This window comes from Doryrhamphus excisus, linkage group LG21, assembly GCF_037039965.1.
Source record: "Doryrhamphus excisus strain RoL-2023G ecotype Guam linkage group LG21, RoL_Dexc_Guam_v1.1, whole genome shotgun sequence".
Lineage (NCBI taxonomy): Eukaryota > Metazoa > Chordata > Actinopteri > Syngnathiformes > Syngnathidae > Doryrhamphus > Doryrhamphus excisus.
In genome coordinates, this window is record NC_136377.1 from 8,540,692 (window position 1) to 8,562,158 (window position 21,467).

Here is a 21,467-nt window from a genome sequence, read left to right on the forward strand (position 1 = left end):
CAGGGGGTAACTATTTTAAGAATATTTTCAAGACACATGAAAAATCTTAACCTTCGGGGTTGTATTTTGCTTTTTCTTTGTCTTCATTTCAACACCACAAGGCTAAACCTGTATCTAAACCTGTATCATGAATGACATCACCAGTAATGGATTGAGTAAGACCCTCAAACAATGAGACCCTCAACGATGAGCCAATTCAAGAAACAATACAAGCAGTTGATGTTTGCTAAATACAAGGATGAAGAGTCTTGAACCAGTCATGATGTGCTATATATATCACTATATTGACACTTACTATGGTACCCATTATGGCATTGTATGATCATATCACCTTGTACTTCGGTACGTGATGAAAAAAAAACAAAACTTAAACTATATTAGGAAAGCAGGAAGTGAACAAATGTAACAGTTACTGATTGTAAAAGTACCAGATGGAGGGGTAGGATTTAATAAGCTTTGCTTCTTCCTACTCCTTTTGGACATGTGGAACTGTGAACTGATTATGTGATGCATTCAATTCTAATCTGATGCATGTTCAAATGAAATAAAACCATTACCATTACCATTGTTGCATATACACTGGAGCTCATGTCGGTGAATATCAAAGTATCAACTGTGCATTGTTTTATTTGCTTTTTCTTTGGCTTTTTTCTGCACCAAAGCACTACTTCAAGAGCAGAAGAGAAGATGAATAGACATGGAAATTCATATATAAAGTAAACACATACAGAATGTCTCGATTCTTTTGTCTCTCACAATGTGGGTTATTACAGTCCACTTGTATTGGGGGCCGAGTGAGACAGTCAACAACAAGATCCAGCAGGAGCTGAACATTAAGATGTGCAAAATATCATTTCCCACTAAAACAGCGTTGGTGGAGGTCCGTGCTCTAGTGAGGAATATGCAAATATCGGTCTGTTTACGTGAGTCAAGAAGCAAATTGGTGTGTATTCATTTAGCTCATGGTCAAATTCAGCCCATAATAATATCTCCTAAGTCCGAGTAGACTGCCAAAGGCTTCGCACGGAATCAACATTTTTCTGTTCTGCTTCATACAACATGATTATAAAACATGACCCTGAGGACCTTTTCAGCACTGGCAAAGCAAACGACCACACTTCAGTTCCTTTTTCGATGAAACTCCTTCAATTTGCTCAATTCAGGAAGCTGCTCGTGTCAGCCGATAGGAGGTATGACAACCATGTGATGTCTCCACAAGGACGTTGGCTCTTGTGGTACGTCCTTTCCTCTGAAAAGCTCACCTTGCCAACAGCCTAGTCATTGGCCCGCCGTTGATATGGTACAGAGCATTTGTCAGGACTAAAACAGAAGGCCAGCGACTATCTTTCTTAGTGCATATTTAAAGCCAAGTGGGACTTTGCATCAGTGGTGGAGGCAATTCATAGCCGTCTTATCTTTAATCCCAATGGTCCGCTAAAATAACTCTTCATACCCAACATTGTGATAATATGGCAGGGGAGCCGGTAAATAAAAGCAAGTGAAAATGTTCTTCTAATCCCAATTGTGAAGCAATCCAAAGCTCATTTCTCGGAGGAAATGGCAGCTCAATGTAAAACTTTAAAAATACAAAATTCCACATGCACCACTCTGTTCTAATATCTTTGTGCTGTCACTCGTCTCCCAAATGATCAAAGCAGTCGACGTCCTCTACAGAGACTTCTATCTGAAGATATTATGTTCCACAGTGTAACATTTATTTCTGTCTCATTAGCTTTTACGTAACATTGCATTGCTACATACTGTCGCTTCTTCAGTTGGAAATATCAAATCTAAATAAGTGAGGAGGTCCACTGTGCACTATTCACTGTGTGGGGCCTTTTATCGTTTATTATACTGTAAGTAGTGCTTTATTATTTATTATTATTAATATTATAGACATGTTGTTTTCCTCATTATGCATTTCACATAATGCAGTTTATGTCTGCATTACTATATTTGGGTTATGGGCCAATAACATATGAGCCATGGGTCAAAATCTGGGAGAAAACCATGACTCTCCTTGACTACTAAACTTGTTAGCTTCCTGTGTTGTGTATATACGATGGCTAAAGCGAAAATACGGGAGCGTTATTTCAGTTTGAACTAATTGATACAGGCATTTTTATTATAGATGTTCAACCGAAATATGAGGAGAAAGTGTTCACAGAGGTGGGGGGGGGGGTGTCCACGCTCTTAACGAGTCGTCTACACACAGGAAATAATGTACTGCAAGCCGACCAATTAAAGCCTTAACGATCCATGTCAATGAAGCTCGAGGATTTCTTTGGAGGTGCAAGTCACGTTTCGTGTAGACTGACCGCAACTGAAACTTCTAAAATGCAACACAAAGTGCACCGTAGCGTAATGTAGGAGCGTATTCAAAGGTCAAAGTGCATACTGTGTACGTAAGGATGCCATATTGGGGGGAAAGTTAGGACAATGTCTTTTTTCACGCTCCTGCATGTATGGAAAATATAGTGACGTATGGTCATGGGAAGAAGGTGAGCCTTGACCATTGAGCTTCATTCATTCATTTTCTACCGCTTTTTCCTCACGAGGGTCGCGGGGGGTGCTGGAGCCTATCCCAGCTGTCTTCGGGCGAGAGGCGGGGTACACCCTGGACTGGTCGCCAGCCAATCACAGGGCACATATAGACAAACAACCATTCACACTCACATTCATATCTATGGTCAATTTGGAGTCACCAATTAACCTAGCATGTTTTTGGAATGTGGGAGGAAACCGGAGTATCCGGAGAAAACCCACGCGTGCACGGGGAGAACATGCAAACTCCACAGAGAGATGCCCGAGGGTGGAATTGAAACCTGGTCTCCTAGCTGTGAGGTCTGCGCACTAACCACTAGACCACCGTGCCGCCCACCATTGAGCTTTATTATATTTATATTATTTTCCTATTGTTTTTAATATCTTCTGAAGTAAAATTCACTCATAGAATACAGGACAGAAACCCAAGTATCCAAAGTTTTTCCAGCTTGTACTTCATATACAAAAGGTAAGACCACACATGTTTCTCAGTTAATAAGACTATTTGAAGTATTTGACTTTTCCTTGTTATGCTTTTAATGAGCAACCACTATTAACATTAAAAAAGGGTCTCACCAACAATGAACCTCAAAGTGTACTCCTTTTTTAATCACTTCACCTTGTGTTTTAGCTCACACTATTTTAAACTTTTGTTCACTAAAAATGACAAGTGGAGAGCACTCAAAGCCTCTCCTACGAAATATCTATTCTACAATTTAGGTACAGAAAGTGGTCATTGAATTGCATCCATGTATTAATATTACCATCCCAACAGTCATTCATTCAGTTTCTCCTAGCTGTGTGGCCTGCATGCAAACCACTGGGTTGCCGTGCAACCTACCATCCCAACATGATACATAAAATATATGTGTACTGTATCACATTCATGATCGGACACATACTCAGCATGCAAATTTGTATGGAAATAACAAAAATAGTAAGTGATGCACTTCAGAAATATGGCCTCATGCTTTTGTATAGAGAGGAAAATATATAGAAAATATCTACCATCATTATTGAAAATGAATGACATCCTTGATGTAACACAGGATTGTGGTAGCATCGCCCATAAAGTAGAGCAGGCTCCAAGGATGGCACAGTGAGTGTTCCCTCAGAGAGTATATACTACAGTTAGGGACTTCCCCTACTCCCAGAAATATAATATTTTCTGGAGCATATTTTATATTGAGGTTTATGTTTAGATCCTGCATCAAGTAGAGGAGGAAGTATCACGCTATCTTGTTCACGAGTGAGAGATGGATGGAACAGGAGATTGACAGGGGTTATTGGTGCGGCGTCTGCAGTGATGCGGACTCTGCATCGGTCCGTTGTCATGAAGGGGGAGCTGAACTCTATATTCTACGTTCCACCTATGGTCATGAGCTTTGGGGAGTGACCCAAAAGACAAGATCACAGATACTGTACAAGGAGCCGAAATAAATTTCCTCCCTGAGATGGCTCGGATATTTGGTCAGGATGCCGAGGGATGTGTTCGGGGCTTGCTGGACTGGTCGGAAGACCCAGGACACGTTGGAGAGACTAGCTGGTATGGGAAAAGGGAGAGGGAAGCCTGGGCTTCTTGTCTTAGGATGCTGCAATTGCGATTTTGATGCAAATTTGAGTACAGCAGCCGAGTTGTTAGCGAGCAGGCCTCACCCGAGTTCAATTCCACCCTCGGCGATCTCTGTGTGGAGTTTGCATGTTCTCCCGGTGCATGCATGGGTTTTCCCCGGGTACACCAGTTTCTTCCCACATTCCAAAAACATGCTAGGTTAATTGGTGACTCCAAATTGTCCATAGGTATGAATGTGAGTGTGAATGGTTGTTTGTCTATATGTGCCCTGTGATTGGCTGGCGACCAGTCCAGGGTGTACCCCACTGCCTCTCGCCCGAAGACAGCTGGGATAGGCTCCAGCACCCCCGTGACCCTCATGAGGATAAGCGGTAGAAAATGAATGAATGAATGCAAAATTTGAGCACAGTATGAATCATTCTGGGCTGAATTGTATCTCATATAAGTTTCATTTGCTCCTAAGCTGATTTACTGAGAGCAAACTAACTAAGACCATCTAATGTAACTGACTGTTATGTGAGAGAATCCCAGAAAGAGCCATCCACACCCTGTGAACTCATGTCTGAGCATTCATAATGTGTCAATGTGTCAAACTGTGCAGCAAGTTGTCAGCCACAAGGGGAGAAAAAAAAATACAAGCTGTAAGCCGTGCATGTCGCTGAGAAGAGAGATCTAATTCCTGGCACGAAAAAAAAAAAGAATAATAAAAATACACTCTTGAAAAACATCCAAGTGAGAACATCACGTCAAGTGCAACACTTTTAACTCTCAGTTCACAACTATTTGAGAACATTACGGAGATTTTTTCCTACTCGTTTCTGGACCACAAATTGGTGTCGTAAAACACAGAACATGAAAGTGTGAAGGGGACTCAATAACAACATCCAATATTAAAAATATGCACCGGACTGAAAGACACATTAAGCAGCTGTGATTTTAATTATTACACCACTCACAGACATTTGACAGCTCTGCTTTTCATCACGGCACATCTGTCCTGCAGCTATGTACTAAAAAGGCTGATTTCCCCCCAGAACAGACACACTTGATGGCAGCTGCTGAGGTGTCGCTTCTTTTGCCAACAGACGCATCACTTTATCTTGAGAGAACGCTCACTGCTTCACCACGTTTCTTCACGTAATAAGCACAGGAACGTGTTTGTATTGGTTCATCGAGACTGATGACGATGCAACATATCGTAATATCAATATTTTGTCCCAATACTTGGGTTGCTTATTTGTTTATGTGTTTTCTCTGATTTAATTTTGTACTCATGCATGTCATCGCCGACTTGTCGAAAATGTCACAGAAATAAGGACCAGTCAGCGGGAGTTTCATTAACTGATCAATGAGCGGACAGGAAGCTATTCAGTCGTCTCTGGCAGGTAAACATGGAGCTATTTGACATTTCTAAAAAGAATACAGCAATATAAACAAAAAAAACTTGTTGGTGCCAGACTAAACATGCTGTATGAAGTAAGTTTCCATTCATTTACACGTCTGTTTTTCTCCTCTGAACTACTTTGATACTCCAGAATTCCCGTCGGACACTTATAATTTGCTCTGGGTGTGAGCGTATCGCTCACTGGTTGCTCATCAGCTCCCATGTGCAGGGTTTTTCTACGTGTTTGTGTAGCACATTAGGTTGATTTTACACTACTTCCACTGATAACACTGGAGTGCAACATATCTATAATGATTGCAATATTATTTGTTTTGGATATTAGGCTGTGTAGCTACAGTGGTTTTTTCCCTCTCACTGTGCCCAGACAGCTGTGTCATGGTGTGGTGAGCTTGTACGAGCAGTAGAGCTGTAACTGGTGGTTCTTAATACTATGGAGTGTCAATAAATGACTATTGTGTTGAAGAGACTAGTTTGTTTGAAAAAAGTAATATATTCTAAATCACACCACAGTTGGATCTATAACAATGTTAGATGATCAGTCCTAGCCTAAAGGTATTTTGTACTCCTATTTTTTCAAATGTTATTTTTTATTGGATGAGAGAGCTGAGTTACAAAAACTTATTATTATTCATTCATTCATTCATTTTCTACCGCTTTCCTCACGAGGGTCGCGGGGGGTGTTGGAGCCTATCCCAGGCGGGGTACACGCTGGACTGGTCGCCAGCCAATCACAGGGCACATATAGACAAACAACCATTCACACTCACATTCATACCTATGGACAATTTGGAGTCGCCAATTAACCAGTGGCTAATAGTCTAAAAATAAAGAATTAATTTCAAGAAATGCTGCAAATGTTTGACAGACAGTATGAATGAATTAACCTAGCATGTTTTTGGAATGTGGGAAGAAACCGGAGTACCCGGAGAAAACCCATGCATGCATGGTCGATGGCCGAGGGTGGAATTGAACACTGGTCTCCTAGCTGTGAGGTCTGTCTGGACTGGTGGAATGTGGGAGGAAACCGGACTACCCGGAGAAAACCCACACATGCACGGGGAGAACATGCAAACTCCACACAGAGATGGCAGAGGCTGGAATTGAACTTGGGTCTCCTAGCTGTGAGGCCTTTGTTCTAACCACTCAATCACCGTGCAGACTATTATTATTATTATTTAAAAAATATATTGGGATTGGTAAGGGATTCGATCAGTGAGACTACTAAAAAAATCGAATCGGATCCGAAGTCAAAAAATGTGGATCGGGACAACTGATGCCAGAAATGGAGTTGTGATATTCTGAAGCACAGCATGATCTCGTCTCTTGGAAAACTGAGAAGCCAGCTAGCTGCAAATTGATCACATGTGGGGCATCCTCCAGCAAAAAGGAAGGTCAAGGAGCACACGGTGTCTCACACAGAATGGCTAAAATTGATTATATAGAGTACAATACACATGATTAGTCCAAATGAAGTTAGAGCAACACGATGAAATTATAAAATTATATTATTAAATTATAAAGGACAAAGAAGTAATAAACAAAACACTCCAAGGCATTATTGCTCAGTCTGGGCTCACTGCTAATTCCGCTGTTTCAAGTGCCACGTAATTTCACATTACATAACAGTATTTCCTGTGTATAGTAGGATATTTTAATGCTTTCACTTGTAGATGAGGTGCTTCCATTGTAAATCTAAAGAATGTTTTTACTACATTTTTAACCACAAATGTGAGTAACTTGTCTGTTGACTACTTCTGTACACAATTATGTACAACAGAAAATAAATCCGACCTTGCAGAGAAAGAATCTTATTCAAATACTCACTATGTGCAGCTGAAGATAGTCTCCGAGCCCGTGGGTGCTCTCCACCCGTACCAAGATGGCGTCCCTCTGCAGACTGCTGAAGCCCACGGCCAACCGGTCGGCTCGGGTGCTCGGCCGCTCATTGGGGGCCCAGGTGAACGTGATGAGAGCGCCTCCTTTCCCAAAGATGTATGTGGTTCCAGCTGCAGGGGGAAAAAGAGACGTGTAAACACAATTTTTTTTTTCTGAACACGATCGCTTTGGCTTTGTTTGTGTACTTCAGTCTGACATGCTCGAGGACATCTATTTGTGCATTTTGGGATTCTTGCAAAACAAAAGCATAATACAGAGACACTAACAGTAAGTATTAATGTAACGCTGATGCTCTTTTTTGTATGGTGTCATACTAGCAAAAATGTGCTAGAATTACAAAGTATTACAAACTATTAATTACAAAGTATCACATATGGATGCAACTTAAGAATATGAATGTTACATCCATCCATGAAGACAAGACAAAAAAACAACCAAACACCTGTCACCATGAAAACTATTCCTTCACACTCAACAGGACTCTTATTGTCGTCATGCAAATTACAACTTATTAACATTTACAGTTTCGCTTAGCGTTCAAAGCAACGTCACAATCCAAACATCAAAGTTTGGTGCCATGCCCCGCCCACATCTTATGGACCAACTAAAATCCTTCGCAATTTAACATTGCCCATCCGTCTAGTGTCCGTTGATGGTACATTGGGCTCATTTGGTCAAACCCCCTAGGCCGAGTTTGTTAAGATACAATCCTTAGTTTTCACCCCCAAAATTGGTGCCACCAACCAAAATACCCGACTTCCTGTTTGTTTTGTAATATGGGTTCTTGAGACTTTTTGGTGCGTCCTGTCATGATAGTCTCCACCAAGTATCATGACGATCCATGAAACTGATGGACTCATTTTTTTTTTAGAACTGAAAGGTGGTGCTATTGAGTCAATTTTGCAACATTGTGTTTGGGACGGCTGCACGGTGGTCGAGCGCACAGGCCTCACAGCTAAGAGACCGGAGTTCAATTCCACCCCTCGGTCACCTGAACATGTTCTCCCCATGCATTCGTGGGTTTTCTCCGGGTACTCCAGTTTCCTCCCACATTCCAAAAACATGCTAGATTAATTGGTGACACCAAATTGTCCATAGGTATGAATGTGAGTGTGAATGGTTGTTTGTCTATATGTGCCCTGTGATTGGCTGGCCACCAGTCCAGGGTGTACCCTGCCTCTCGCCTGAAGACAGCTGGGATAGGCTCCAGCACCCCTGCGACCCTTGTGAGGATAAGCGGTATAGAAAATGTATGAATGAATGTTTGGGACCCATAAAATAATCAAATCTTTAGAGAAACGCCTGTGCCACACCTGTGGGTTTTTTAATGAGATATGGTTGTAAGGAATTTAGCTGTTACTAATACCAGTATCGTGTAAGGGGAAGGACACTGAAAACGTTCCACTTTGATGATTTTCTTCATTTTTTTATTGTTATCTTATTCTATTACAATAAAGACACTGACGAACGGTCATTTGTGGTCATTGGAGCGCTGCTAAAATGACACTTTTAAAGACAGTCCAAACTTTTGCTCGGTAGAATGATGTGATTTTTTTTCAGGAGGATAGATAGTCAGGCGGAGGAGCGAGGCACTTTCGGGAGAGTTCAGATTTGAGCGACGGGCGGCAAACACGGAGCGACATGTATGTCCTCACTGTGGCGGTGTGATGTGAAAAGCAGTGCAGTGCAGAAACAACAATTACCTCTGATAGTACAGCCGAGATGTTTGCTATTACGATGCTGCTCTTAATCCAAGTATTTGTGCCTGTAGGACAGTTGTCTTTCAACACGTGAATCAATAAAGCCAGGCACGGAGGAACACTCCAGACCTAATTGAAGCCTCAATTCATAGCCCGTAAGAAGAGTTAAGTAGCATTCAGTACGGTGTAATGGCCACTCGCCACAGAGGTTCCTTATTGATAGCAGCTAACTGCTGAATGATGCTTAAAGACCTCCAAAGGCTCGGAATTACTTTGTGCTGACTTTGAATTTAATTAAAGGGCAGGTTCTCAGACTGTGTGGACTTTTTTTCTTGCTATGCTAATCTTAATTAATATCAGGGATTTGCAGTCAAATGTGAGTCTATGACATTAGTTACATGACGAAGTCACAGTAAGTGAGCTTTATTGCTTTCTTTCATGGACTGAATGTTATCTCTATCTGCCCTCGCTCTGACCTCCTTTTCTATTCACTCAAATCACTTTTCACCCTTTTTCCACTTCATACTTCTTTCAATTTACACAACCTCACATTTTGTCTGGGGAAGATACTCTATTATTCACTATGCCATGGACGTAAGACGAGGAGATACGCTTCAATTAGGTTGGGGGAAAAGTTAGAATTTGATGAGAATTAAGTTTTGCAACGACATTTCGTTGGCAATTTCACTACTGTGTTTTTGTGCAATGACAATAAAGGGAGTCTATCTATCTATCTATCTATCTATCTATCTATCTATCTATCTATCTATCTATCTATCTATCTGTCTATCTATCTATCTATCTATTTTACAAGAATGAAGTCCAAAATTTGCAAAGATGATGAAATATTTTGTAAAAGAAAAACAGCAAAAATGAGCAGAGACCAAAGTTCATACTGATGATATGCTTCTTTAGCTGTATCACAAAGCAGAGATGCACTTTTCTTGAAATACAGTAAGTATTCCCACCTACGGACATCTGTCAAATTCCCTATGAAACTATGAAACTATGAAAAAAAAACAAAAAACAGATGTATTAAATTTCCTTCTACTATAATACTACATCAATTCAGATGCCTTAAAACGGAAATTCCCATACCCAGAACCCTGAAGCCAACAGTAGTGCAAACTCAAGCAGTTCCTGCTTCATACTTCGGAATAACTATGTCCACTTTGCCATTTTCTATCATCGGATCCAAAATTTTATTTAATACTCTTATGTTCTGTAGAGCTAGGAGACCAGGGTTCAATTCCACCCTCGGCCATCTCTGTGTGGAGTTTGCATGTTCTCCCCGTGCATGCGTGGGTTTTCTCCGGGTACTCCGGTTTCCTCCCACATTCCAAAAACATACTAGGTTAATTGGCGACTCCAAATTGTCCATAGGTATGAATGTGAGTGTGAATGGTTGTTTGTCTATATGTGCCCTGTGATTGGCTGGCGACCAGTCCAGGGTGTACCCTGCCTCTCGCCCAAAAACAGCTGGGATAGGCTCCAGCACCCCCGCGACCCTTGTGAGGAAAAAGCGGTAGAAAATGAATGAATTAATGTTTTGTAGAAGCTGCACACTGGATCTTAAAATTGAAAATGATGCACCTGCAAACTGTAACGTATGGCTTATTGTCACTCTGACATTTGCCGGTAAACGTCCACTAAATTACGACCATTCTAGTCATGTATTGGAAATGTGAATTCATGCAGAGGATAAGTGGTTAAGAAGGAGGACGGATGTCTATGGCAATTTGCAGACAATGACGCAGCACTTTTGGTATTGATGGCACATTGTAATGCTATTGTACATATAGAATGACACTCAGTGTTAAAAATAACAGCGTTACTCATGCTGTTATCGTTTTCCATTAACAGGTCATGTCATTTATCACTATTTCAGTGAAAGTGAAAAGTGAAATGTGGTGCGTTCTTATGTACTGTATCTAACAGCTTCACTCAGCCAGACACAAAACAGGAGCTGCAAATAAATGGTGAGGTGGGGGTGTGGGGGGCTGACAGACACATACATAATCATGATTTCATGGTAAGCCAATCAATGACAGAGGTGAGGTAGGTGGGTGCTGTTGTTACATACTTGAAAGAATCACAGCTACACAAGAGATGATGCAACAATGATGAGTCTGTCGAGTTAAAACTAGTGTTTTCAGGCAATACTTCAACATAATGGATGTGAAAGGCAAGAACTTACATGCAGAGTGTACTTAACGTGTCAATGTGTCCGTTGTCAGTAACTAATGAAACATATTTTTCTAGAAAAGTAACACAGAAATGACAATTTTTAAATGTAATCATTTAATGAAGATGCACTGGGGGCCGCACGGTGCTTGAGTGGATAACACCTCGGCCACACAGTCAGATTAGGAAGACCTGGTTTTGAATCTCCATTTAGGTTTTTGTCCGGGTACTCCGGTTTCCTCCCACATTCCAAAAACATACATGGGGTATAAATGTGAGTGTAAATGGTTGTTTGTCTCTACCAGTCCAGGGTCTACCCCGCGACGCTAATGAGGATAAGCGGTATAGAAAATGAATGGATGGAAGATGCATCAGTGTTTAACCCACACCCACTACATTTCCAGAGAAAAACTTAAAACTCAATGGACTATAATACTCACATCACGTCAGCCCACTGAAAATCGCAGGAGGTGACTCATCTCACAAACAACGCTAAACTCATCACACAGCAACTTAACACTGAAAAGGTAGCTAAAGTAATATAGAAGACAAAACCCAATACAGTCTTCCCAAAATGCATTTTGTCCCAAGTATTTAATTGAAAGCACCCCAAAGCTGATTCATTCAGCTACCTCCATCCACCAGATGCTACACTGGCCACCAGGTGTCGCTGTTCAGTGAGACAAGGGTCAGACATGATAACGCTAAAGCTAAAACTGAACTATGACATCACTTTCTCTGCTCTATACATCTATCTGCTTGCCATGAAGGTCCGCTAGGGAGCACATTTACTGTGACAAACGAACAGGAGTCCAATTTACACCTTAAATGTCTTGTTTACTCTTATTAGGTTGAGTGCATTGCGTACTACTGTATGAGCGTAAAGCCACCATTACAGTATTTGGATGAGAAATAACCATCGAGGGAGGTACGCTGTCCAGAACAAATACAACAAGGAACTGCTCATTTGTGAGCTTAATGTCTAATATGTTATTTTCTGGCTGCACGGTAGATAGTGGTTAGCGAGCAGGCCTCACAGCTAGGAGCCCCGAGTTCAATTCCACCCATGCATGGGTTTTCTCCAGGTACTCCGGTTTCCTCCCACATTCCAAAAACATGCTAGGTTAATTGGCAACTCCAAATTGTCCATAGGTATGGATGTGAGTGTGAATGGTTGTTTGTCTATATGTGCCCTGTGATTGGCTGGCAACCAGTACACCCAGTCCAGTACTTGAACCTGAACTAAAACTTGCAGCACTGATATGAGTGTTTGTTTTACGTATGTTAGGTAGCAGACTATTTCCTGAACATTTTCTGGTTTGAAAATAAACCCCAAATAAACTCCTTCTACTGGCATTTATATGTATGTTGCATTGAAATGGGTTGTGTAATGCTTGTGCGAGCCGCTGAACATGTTTTCATTACTGTCATAGACTACGTCATAGAGGTCAGAAGACTCATCAAGTGATACATTCAACTGCATTTCCACGGTCTAAAATGAATCCTTCCAACCCCGCACGGCTGCTAATGTACGTCTTGGTGGCTACGTGCGTATCCAGTGTAGCATTATGGATATTTTTCTGTGCCACGATGCATTGACTACCCACTCAAAAACATTCTGTTTTTTTTTCCTTTGTGCTCTCAGCCTACTGAGTGCACAGCAGATGCAGGCAACCAGCGATAAGCTGCGTGTACGCTGCTAGTAATTTGCATCACGCCTTACCGTCGTGAACTGGTTTCAATAAAAGAAAAGTCAAGACGGCAAAAGTAAAGAGTCAGACGATTTGAGAAGTGCTGGTTCTTAAACAAAAAGACTAAGATGTCAAAAATGTATGACAACATTAAGAATTGCATTTTTGGTTGGTCGGTAGTGCGGAGTGGGCGTGTGTGGGGCCCCCGGTCCTCCCTGCTGCACTGCACCACCTCACATACATGTAGGACCTTGGGGGGTGATCTGCAACTGGTTGTGCCGGGGGAGAGGGGTTAAAAAAAAAAGAAAAAAAAGAAAAAAGAACTGCATTTTTATGTCGAAGGAGTAGAAGAAAATAGATCTTGATTTTGTGACTGTTCTGCAAGCCATGAAGTGAAGTGTTGTGTTCATGGCTTTATTTCTTTGTTCCTATTCCAGAATGCATTAACTTTAAGCGGATTTGGATTGTACATCTCAGGGACATTTTGGTTTTATTTTCAAGCCACTCAGACTGTGTAAAAAAATTAATACACCGGTAGGTCAAACTTGCTATAGAAAAATTGACAGATTTGTCTGGAATAACAGACAATATCCTATTGAAAACAACAGAAAATGCCATTTTTTATCCATCCATCCACATATAACTTGTCAGGGTCGTAGGTAAGCCGAGGCCTATTTAAACTGACACAGACAACCTGAGCCAAAGTACCCAGAGGAAACCCATGCATGAGCAGATACGAACCCAGACCTCATAACCGTGTGGCCCCGGGCTCACAATCAATCTATTGAGGTTCCGGTCCTAATCCAGTCTGGATACTCACATTGACTCCGGTAGGGACTGTGGCAAGCTTTTTCATGTTTATTATTATCTAATAGCGTTCAATTCCTTCATATTGTTGTTGGTTCTTTGAAGGTACAATGTTGATAGAAAGCATCACTGTAACTATTATCAATTTGTTGTATTGATATGTTGAAAAAAAGCCGGAGCTGCACTGCATGGGTGGGTTTCAATCTTGCTGAATGCTTCCGGCGGCCGCAACGCAGCCATGACGTATTCCGTGTGGACCCGAGGTTAACCAGTAGCCCACCGTTCAACCCTAGCAGAAACCAGTCCTTTATCCATCAGATGGTGCTTCGTTTTGCTATTACCAGCATGCAGCAAAATTTCACACATTCTCTTTTCTCAGAGCTGGAGATAAATCTGTTGTCAGATGGCTTCTCTTCTCTTTCCAGCAACACACAACCCCAAAACAAATTTTGGATTGGATTGGAAATGTTTCATATTTTTGTAAGGGTTTTCCTTCTCCATTTTCTCAACCTTGCAAACCTGACAGCAGTATCGTTATAGGCGTGGGGATATGAGCATGTGATACAACCAGGAAGTGTTCTGAAGGCCAGACCATCCCAATTCACACTCGCTCCAGCCGTGGATGAAGGACTCTCTGAAGAATACAGTCCCTGAATTAGGACACAGCTATTGTATGTAACATTTTATATGTAAACATGCTGAATTCAATAAAGATACTTTCAAAAAGTGTGTCAAGTACCAGAGGGGAGGGGCTGATTCAAGGATGATGATTAATTAACTGCACCTGAGGTTTGTTCCTAGGGTGCTAGTCATACCCATTTTCAGCCATGTTTGCACATATATGTTACCAAATATAAATACAGGTCTGCTCACCACAGGAAAAATGATCAGAATCAATCTGAAGAGTGACTGCATCACCGCATGCAGGTCGATAATAAACAATATTGTGTGTAATATCATTTATGGAAGCAATGATAAAATATGATGAGGTTTTTGGGGAGCTAACATTTTATGTAATCAGAATTGAAATACTAAATACCCTGGTACTTGAACAACGAGGCTCTGGCTATTTTGTTATATCAATAATAATCAATAATCATTGTCACTATACTTATACTGTACATCTTAAACATCTTAACCATACATAAATCCAAGCCAAAAGCTCAGCTAAATTATTTTCTTAAATATTCAGTTGGCAAACACATGTGCCATGAATAAATCCCCCAAATCATGTTTTTTTTAAGGGATGCCAAAAACATTGCTGTAACTCACTTATTTCTCACTGCCATGAATTATGTTAGCATTTTTAGCATAATGAACACATGTGCCCTGTGATTGGCTGGCAACCAGTCCAGGGTGTACCCCGCCTCTTGCCTAAAGACAGCTGGGATAGGCTCCAGCATGCCCGCGACCCCTGTGATGATAAGCGGTAGAAAATGAATGAATGAACAAATGGCATATCATTGCAAGCCACCATCAGTTATGATGTCAGAGTGTAGCATCTCCAAAGAGCCACACAGAATGAACACATCTATTGCGAGGTGCATTCACTGACATTCAGAACTCCAAACAACGTATTTATTATGTTGGTATGTGTGGTCTGAATACAAAGATCAAGAAAGTGGACATTCGAAAATCCCAGACAATACATGAATGCATCTTAAATTACATGAGTTCTATGAACACAAACCCTAATTGTGTATCACGTAATAACACGATTCCTCCCACATTCCAAAAACATGCTAGGTTCATTGGTGACTCCAAATTGTCCATAGGTATGGATGTGAGTGTGAATGGTTGTTTGTCTATATGTGCCCTGTGATTGGCTAGCGACCAGTCCAGGGTGTACCCCGCCTCTCACCTGAAGCCAGCTGGGATAGGCTCCAGCATGCCCCGCGACCCTCGTGAGGATAAGCGGTAGAAAATGAATGAATGAATAACAACACGATTAAAGTGTGATTCAACCATCCATCCATCCATCATTTTCTATGCTGCTGATCCTCACTGGGATCGCGGGTATGCTGGAGGCTATCCCAGCTGTCTTTGAGCAAGAGGACACATATAGACAAATCTTGAAGCTGACCAGCATCACAGTTATAAGATGTGGAGGTTCCACTGTATATTCCTATCACAGTGCACTAAGGTTTAAAAAGACATTCGTTCTGCCACTCGATAAATCCTCTAATGACCTGCCAGCCGTCAGCAGGGTTAGAATGATAGAAGAACTTACGGTATGCCGTGGAATCATTATGCAAAAAAAAAAAAAACCCAGCAACACACACACATTAACAGGAAAATACGAATCTGATCGATTAAGAACATCAACCCACATTAAGCACCAAAACTGTGAGCAATTTTGCCTGCCGCTGAGTTTTATGGAGAGATATTAAGTCTGTATTTGTCGTCTGACTTATGACATTTGAAGCCCACTCCTTCCACGCTCTATTGAATTGCACTCAGTGAAATGATGAAAATGAATAGTTTAGCCTGAAGCTTGACTGAAAGGACGTATGCTTTTCGCTTTAAATAATGATGTCCAAGTAAGAGAGCGGTGACTTTGAGCATACAGTAGATGTTTTCTATCAAGGAAGTGCTCATGATAATTGTTTGTGTTTATATCATTCAGACTGTGAGGTCTCGAAAGGAATAGGTGCCCCTCGAATGATCTCTATTTCTATAATCACATTAACATGCTTCCTCCATTAACTTTCAGTTTGAAGAAGATGTGTTGGAATTGATAAAGTCCATTTGGGTCTCATATTTTATTGTCTTTACATGAAAGCATGCTTTACTGCAAAATATTTACTCATTTTTCATATACAATAGCTCACAAAACTGACGACAGCCCTCACAACGTCAGCACTTTTTTTTTTTATATCTTCCTAAGGGAGTAGAGAGGTGAAACACAGACATAGTTTAGTCAGTTTATAGCGTGTATAGCAGTATAGATTTATTATCCACTGAAAATAAATCCACACACATCCATTCATTTTCTTCTGCCTGTATGGGTCACAGGGGCAGCAGTTTCAGACTTTCTGGTCTCAGCGCACCTTCGGCGCATTTTTTTGTCACAAAATTTTCACTGTGGGAAACGGAAAATGTGGACACCTCACCGTGGTAAGCCGCCATGCCTATTTTGGCGCAGCCTGGTCTACCAGATTACCAAATTGGCTGCGCTAGATGAAATTACAACTGCATGGGGTGCGCCATGCTGCGCCACAAAAATAGAGCCCGTAATCTCTCCTGTGTGTTTTCAGTCCGCCCTGGGGGCTTCTCCGGAATGGGCATGCTGGGAACACCTCACGAGGGAGGCATCCGGACTTGATGCCCCAGCCACTTCTCCATGTGAAGGAGCAGCGGCTCTAGCGGCTCTACTGACTGATCTGTTCGGGTGAGTCTAACCAACCCAATGAAACTGATTTCCACAGCTTGTATCTGCGATCTTGTTCTTTCGGCCATGACCTAAAAGGTCCTGACCACAGGTGAGGGTGTAAACATAGACTGGCAAATTGAGCGCTATCCCTTCTGGTTCGGTTATCTCTTCACCACGACGGACCGGCACAGAGTCCGCATTAATGCCCTTACTGTACCGGACCGCATTCCGATGATTCCGATCCACCTGTCGACCTCACACTCCTACCTTTCCTCACTCCTCACAATAAGACCCCATGATAATTGGACTCCTCCACCTGGGGTAAGACTTCAAACCCAACCCAGAGTGTGCATTCCACCATTTTCCGACTGACAACTACTGCCCTCGAATTTGGAGTTGCTGAGTCTCATCTTAAAGCTTCACAGTCAGAACTCCAATAAACGCTGAAGTTCACAGCCCGATGGGGCCATCAGGACCACGTTGTCTATAAATAGCAAAGACATCGAAAAAGACACAAAATCGGGGACAAAGAGTCAGCATTCACCGGAAACTGGCTCAACTTACTGTTGACAATGCTGACCAGGCTCCTGCTCTGGTTGTACAAGAACCTGAATGACACGTAGCAGCGTGCTACCAATCCCACACTCTATGGTCGAATGCCTTTTCCAAGTCCACAAGCACATGGAGACCATTTGGGCAAACTCCCATGTACCCTCCAGCATCCTTAAAAGGGTGTAGAGCTGGTCCAGTGTTCTTTGACCGGGGTGAAAACCACATTGCACCTTCCTGTAGCTGACGTTCGACGACTAACGGTTCTACACCCAGTCAATACTGACAAACAGCTGACAAAAACTATACAAGCTGCACGGTACATGGAATACTCTAAAGGATATATATATCTCCATCACACAACATCACTAACTCCCTTATTAATAGTGTAACAGTGTCTTCAGTATATTGCACTAAAAATCAATTTGTGATCAGTAGGGTTCTTAACAAAGAACCAAATATCAAATAAAAATTGCTTTCGAATTGCCCAGCAGACAAACTGTAAAAGAAATACATAACTACCACACTGACCATTGACCTGAGCCACACAGGTTTTATATTGTAGAAAAACAGTTTGAAGGAAAGGTTTGGAGATGGTTTGTAAGAATTTGCGTTTTTGAAGCTTTAGATAAGCTTGTTCCCCTCAGGTATCTTTGATTCCATACTTACTGTCCAACTATAATCTCTAAAAGCTGGAATAAGATTGATTGAGAGTCACGACTCTCAAAATCAAAGTAAAAATTCAAATATATCATAATCGTTTTTCGAGAAGGAATAATAAATGTATTGAATATGCAGGTGTACCTAAAACATGTGCTAAAAATCGTGTGTTGTGCAGTATACCTGTTCATTAATTATCCTATGGTCAAAAAGAGCCATGTTTTCCATTTCACTTCATTGATGAGCCAATACAAGAAACAATACAAGCAGTTGATGTTTGCTAAATCCTACTCCTTTTGGACATGTGGAACTTTGAACTGATTATGGGATGCACTCAATTGTAATCTGATGCATGTTCAAATGAAATAAAACCATTACCATTACTTTCTAATGTACTCCAAGTCATAGTTAAAGTTCCTATAAGCTGTTATACTCTAAAATGTGTTTTTTACATTTTGGAAATAACAGCCTCTCTTAAATAAGAAATAGTTTGTTGGCTCTTTATTGATTGAGGAAATTGTGGAACAAATTGGACCTGAATCTTGCCCACGCAACATGCCCACACTTCTTTAAATAAACCCCCATAAATGGTGTACATTATTGTCTGTATATGCAACACATCTCCAGGCAGTTGTACACGTGTTCAGATATGTTCATACAGGCAGTTTTAAAGCCATCCCCCACACATCCGCCGAGAGGGTGAAGCCTGCAAGGCAGTTAGATGCAACCTATCATTCTTGAGAAAACAAAACATAACCCTGACAATAAAAAACACGAGATGGTGTCGCCTTTGTTTCTAATGACCTTGTCAAGTCTTTCCAACCAATTTGCAGATGCTTTTTTTTTCCACAATGGGTTGTCATTATCATTCATTTTCTTTTGAAGGAACTCATTTCACACTTAAGAGCTATTGCACGGTGGCAGGAAGTCCTATAAATTCCAAGCTTGTTGTTTATAAGTGATATGGTTTTATGGAACACAGTTCTGGCTTTGTTTTAACTTGACTTCTTATCCAGTAAACCGAATGTGCGATTTTATTCTGGTAAAATGTGGTCCAACATCATTCTGAAATTAGGACAAGTGGTTAGCACGCAGGACACGCAGCTAGGAGACCTGGGTTCGATTCCCCCCTCGGGCATTTCTGTGTAGAGTTTGCATGTTCTCCCCCCGTGCATGCATGGGTTTTCTCCGGGTACTCCGGTTTCCTCCCAAAAACATGCTAGGTTAATTGGCGACTCCAAATTGTCCATAGGTATGAATGTGAGTGTGAATGGTTGTTTGACTATATGTGCCCTGTGATTGGCTGGCGACCAGTCCAGGGTGTATCCCGCCTCTCGCCTGACCCCACTGAACCCCACTACCCCCACGTTTTTCCACTGTACTGGTGCACATCATAACACCTATTATTTCTGCTCCATATTTATCTTCAAGAACATCAAGCTGTTTGCAATGGGGATGATGACAAAATGTGATATTTTGCAGTTACCAATTGCAAAGTTGGCATGTATTGCTGCAGTGATCATGAGTACAGATGATGGTGTATGTGTGCCTCCCCTCAGGGCAATGTAAAATATGACCTGCTGGAAACTTAACTCTTTTTGACAGAGCTTTTACCACCCTTGTCCACAATTGATTTTGTTTTCCGCATCTCACTGCGACAAGAAAATAAATAGCATGGCATGCTTTCTGTTCAATTCAGTTTGTGATACCCAATTGTAAACGGACGACACATGTAGCGAACACCGAAAAGCTCTCAAAAAGCCAACCCCCCCCCCCCCCCGAGTCAACCACAACTAGACAGTTGAGCAACATAGGAGAATGAAGTGGAGAATAATTCCACAGAATGTGTTGAGAATTGGGGGTGTTGAAGGCATGAAGATGAGGTCAGCTACAGGCCAATCCTTCTTGAGTGCGTACAAGGTCTGCAGCACAGGGGGTCATAGCACGGCCAAGTCTCTCACAGTCGAAGAAGGAAGGGGTTAGATCAGCTGACCACTGCATAATAACAACAGCTGGGTAACAACTACTGGAGCATGGGAAAACCAAACTAGAATAGCAGTCAGTTGGGAAAAGACCTCAGCCAAAACAAACAATCGTCATCTGGATCCAAAATCAACTGAAGACATTCAGAGATACCTCCCTAAATAGCCTACAATGTTAAGTGCAAACATTCTAGAATATTCCCAATAAATATTAGCGACTACTATACACAGGGTGATAGAAAAGTAACTCCCTATTTTTAAGTACTTGTCATTTATTTAGGGCTTTCAAATTTCAAACTAAATTATCGAATTATCTGAAAAGAAAACAAGTAGTTGTTAAGTAGTAACTATATCCCATAATGCATGTCTTCCCGGCAGAGCAGTTCATTGGCCATGGCTCCAAAAGAAATGCATTATGGTACAAAGTTAAAATCTTGTATTGGTACTTGACTTGTAGATTGTTATGTGGTAAGTTGCTGTGTGATGATTTTAGCCGTCTTCTAAAAATCGTTGTTTATCAAAGTTAATTGGTTCCAGACCTACGTACAATAAGTCCCTTTCTGAGAAATAGAATTCAATATTAATAAATTTAATATTTTTGCAATTAAAGAATACAAAACCTATTTATGACTTTCTAAATAAATTTTCTTAACCATTATTGCAGCCCTGCAGACCTGACACACTGTATGGAAACAAGAAAACCTTATAGTCGAGATATTATTCAATCATTTTCGTTTAAATAGCTATGAAAACATGATCTTCATACAAGTGAAAAATAGAGAAAAACTAAAGAAGCTAGATCTACCTTATGGATGACACGACCTCCACCCGGATTGTTAGAAATGAAGAGCTCTGATTTAAGAGATCTGACTAAAAAGGTTCAGCATTTAAAACCATCACAAGGAGAGTGAATGTGAATGTGACTTCCATCAACAAAAGCCTTATAGTCCTTTTGATCATTACCACAACTTCTGTTCATGAAAAGCCGTTTTTCCTCCCTTTTTTTGTTGGAAACTGAAATTTTACTGAAACTTACCTATGTTGTCCTGCTGATTACGAAAGAATGGCAAATTCTTACCATGTTTTTATCGCCGTAGAACACA

General features: G+C 41.2%; 1 protein-coding gene across 21 annotated transcripts in view; it reads right to left on the minus strand.

Annotated features, from left to right (window-relative positions):
* The window catches only part of nrxn2a (neurexin 2a), a 166,881-nt gene that overhangs the window by 15,444 nt on the left and 129,970 nt on the right, over positions 1-21,467 (minus strand). For all 21 annotated transcript variants that reach the window (XM_078787855.1, XM_078787869.1, XM_078787866.1 and 18 more), the window contains one exon: positions 7,347-7,528. In XM_078787855.1, coding sequence (XP_078643981.1) covers positions 7,347-7,528 — 182 coding nt within the window. The remainder of the gene's footprint in view (positions 1-7,346; positions 7,529-21,467) is intronic.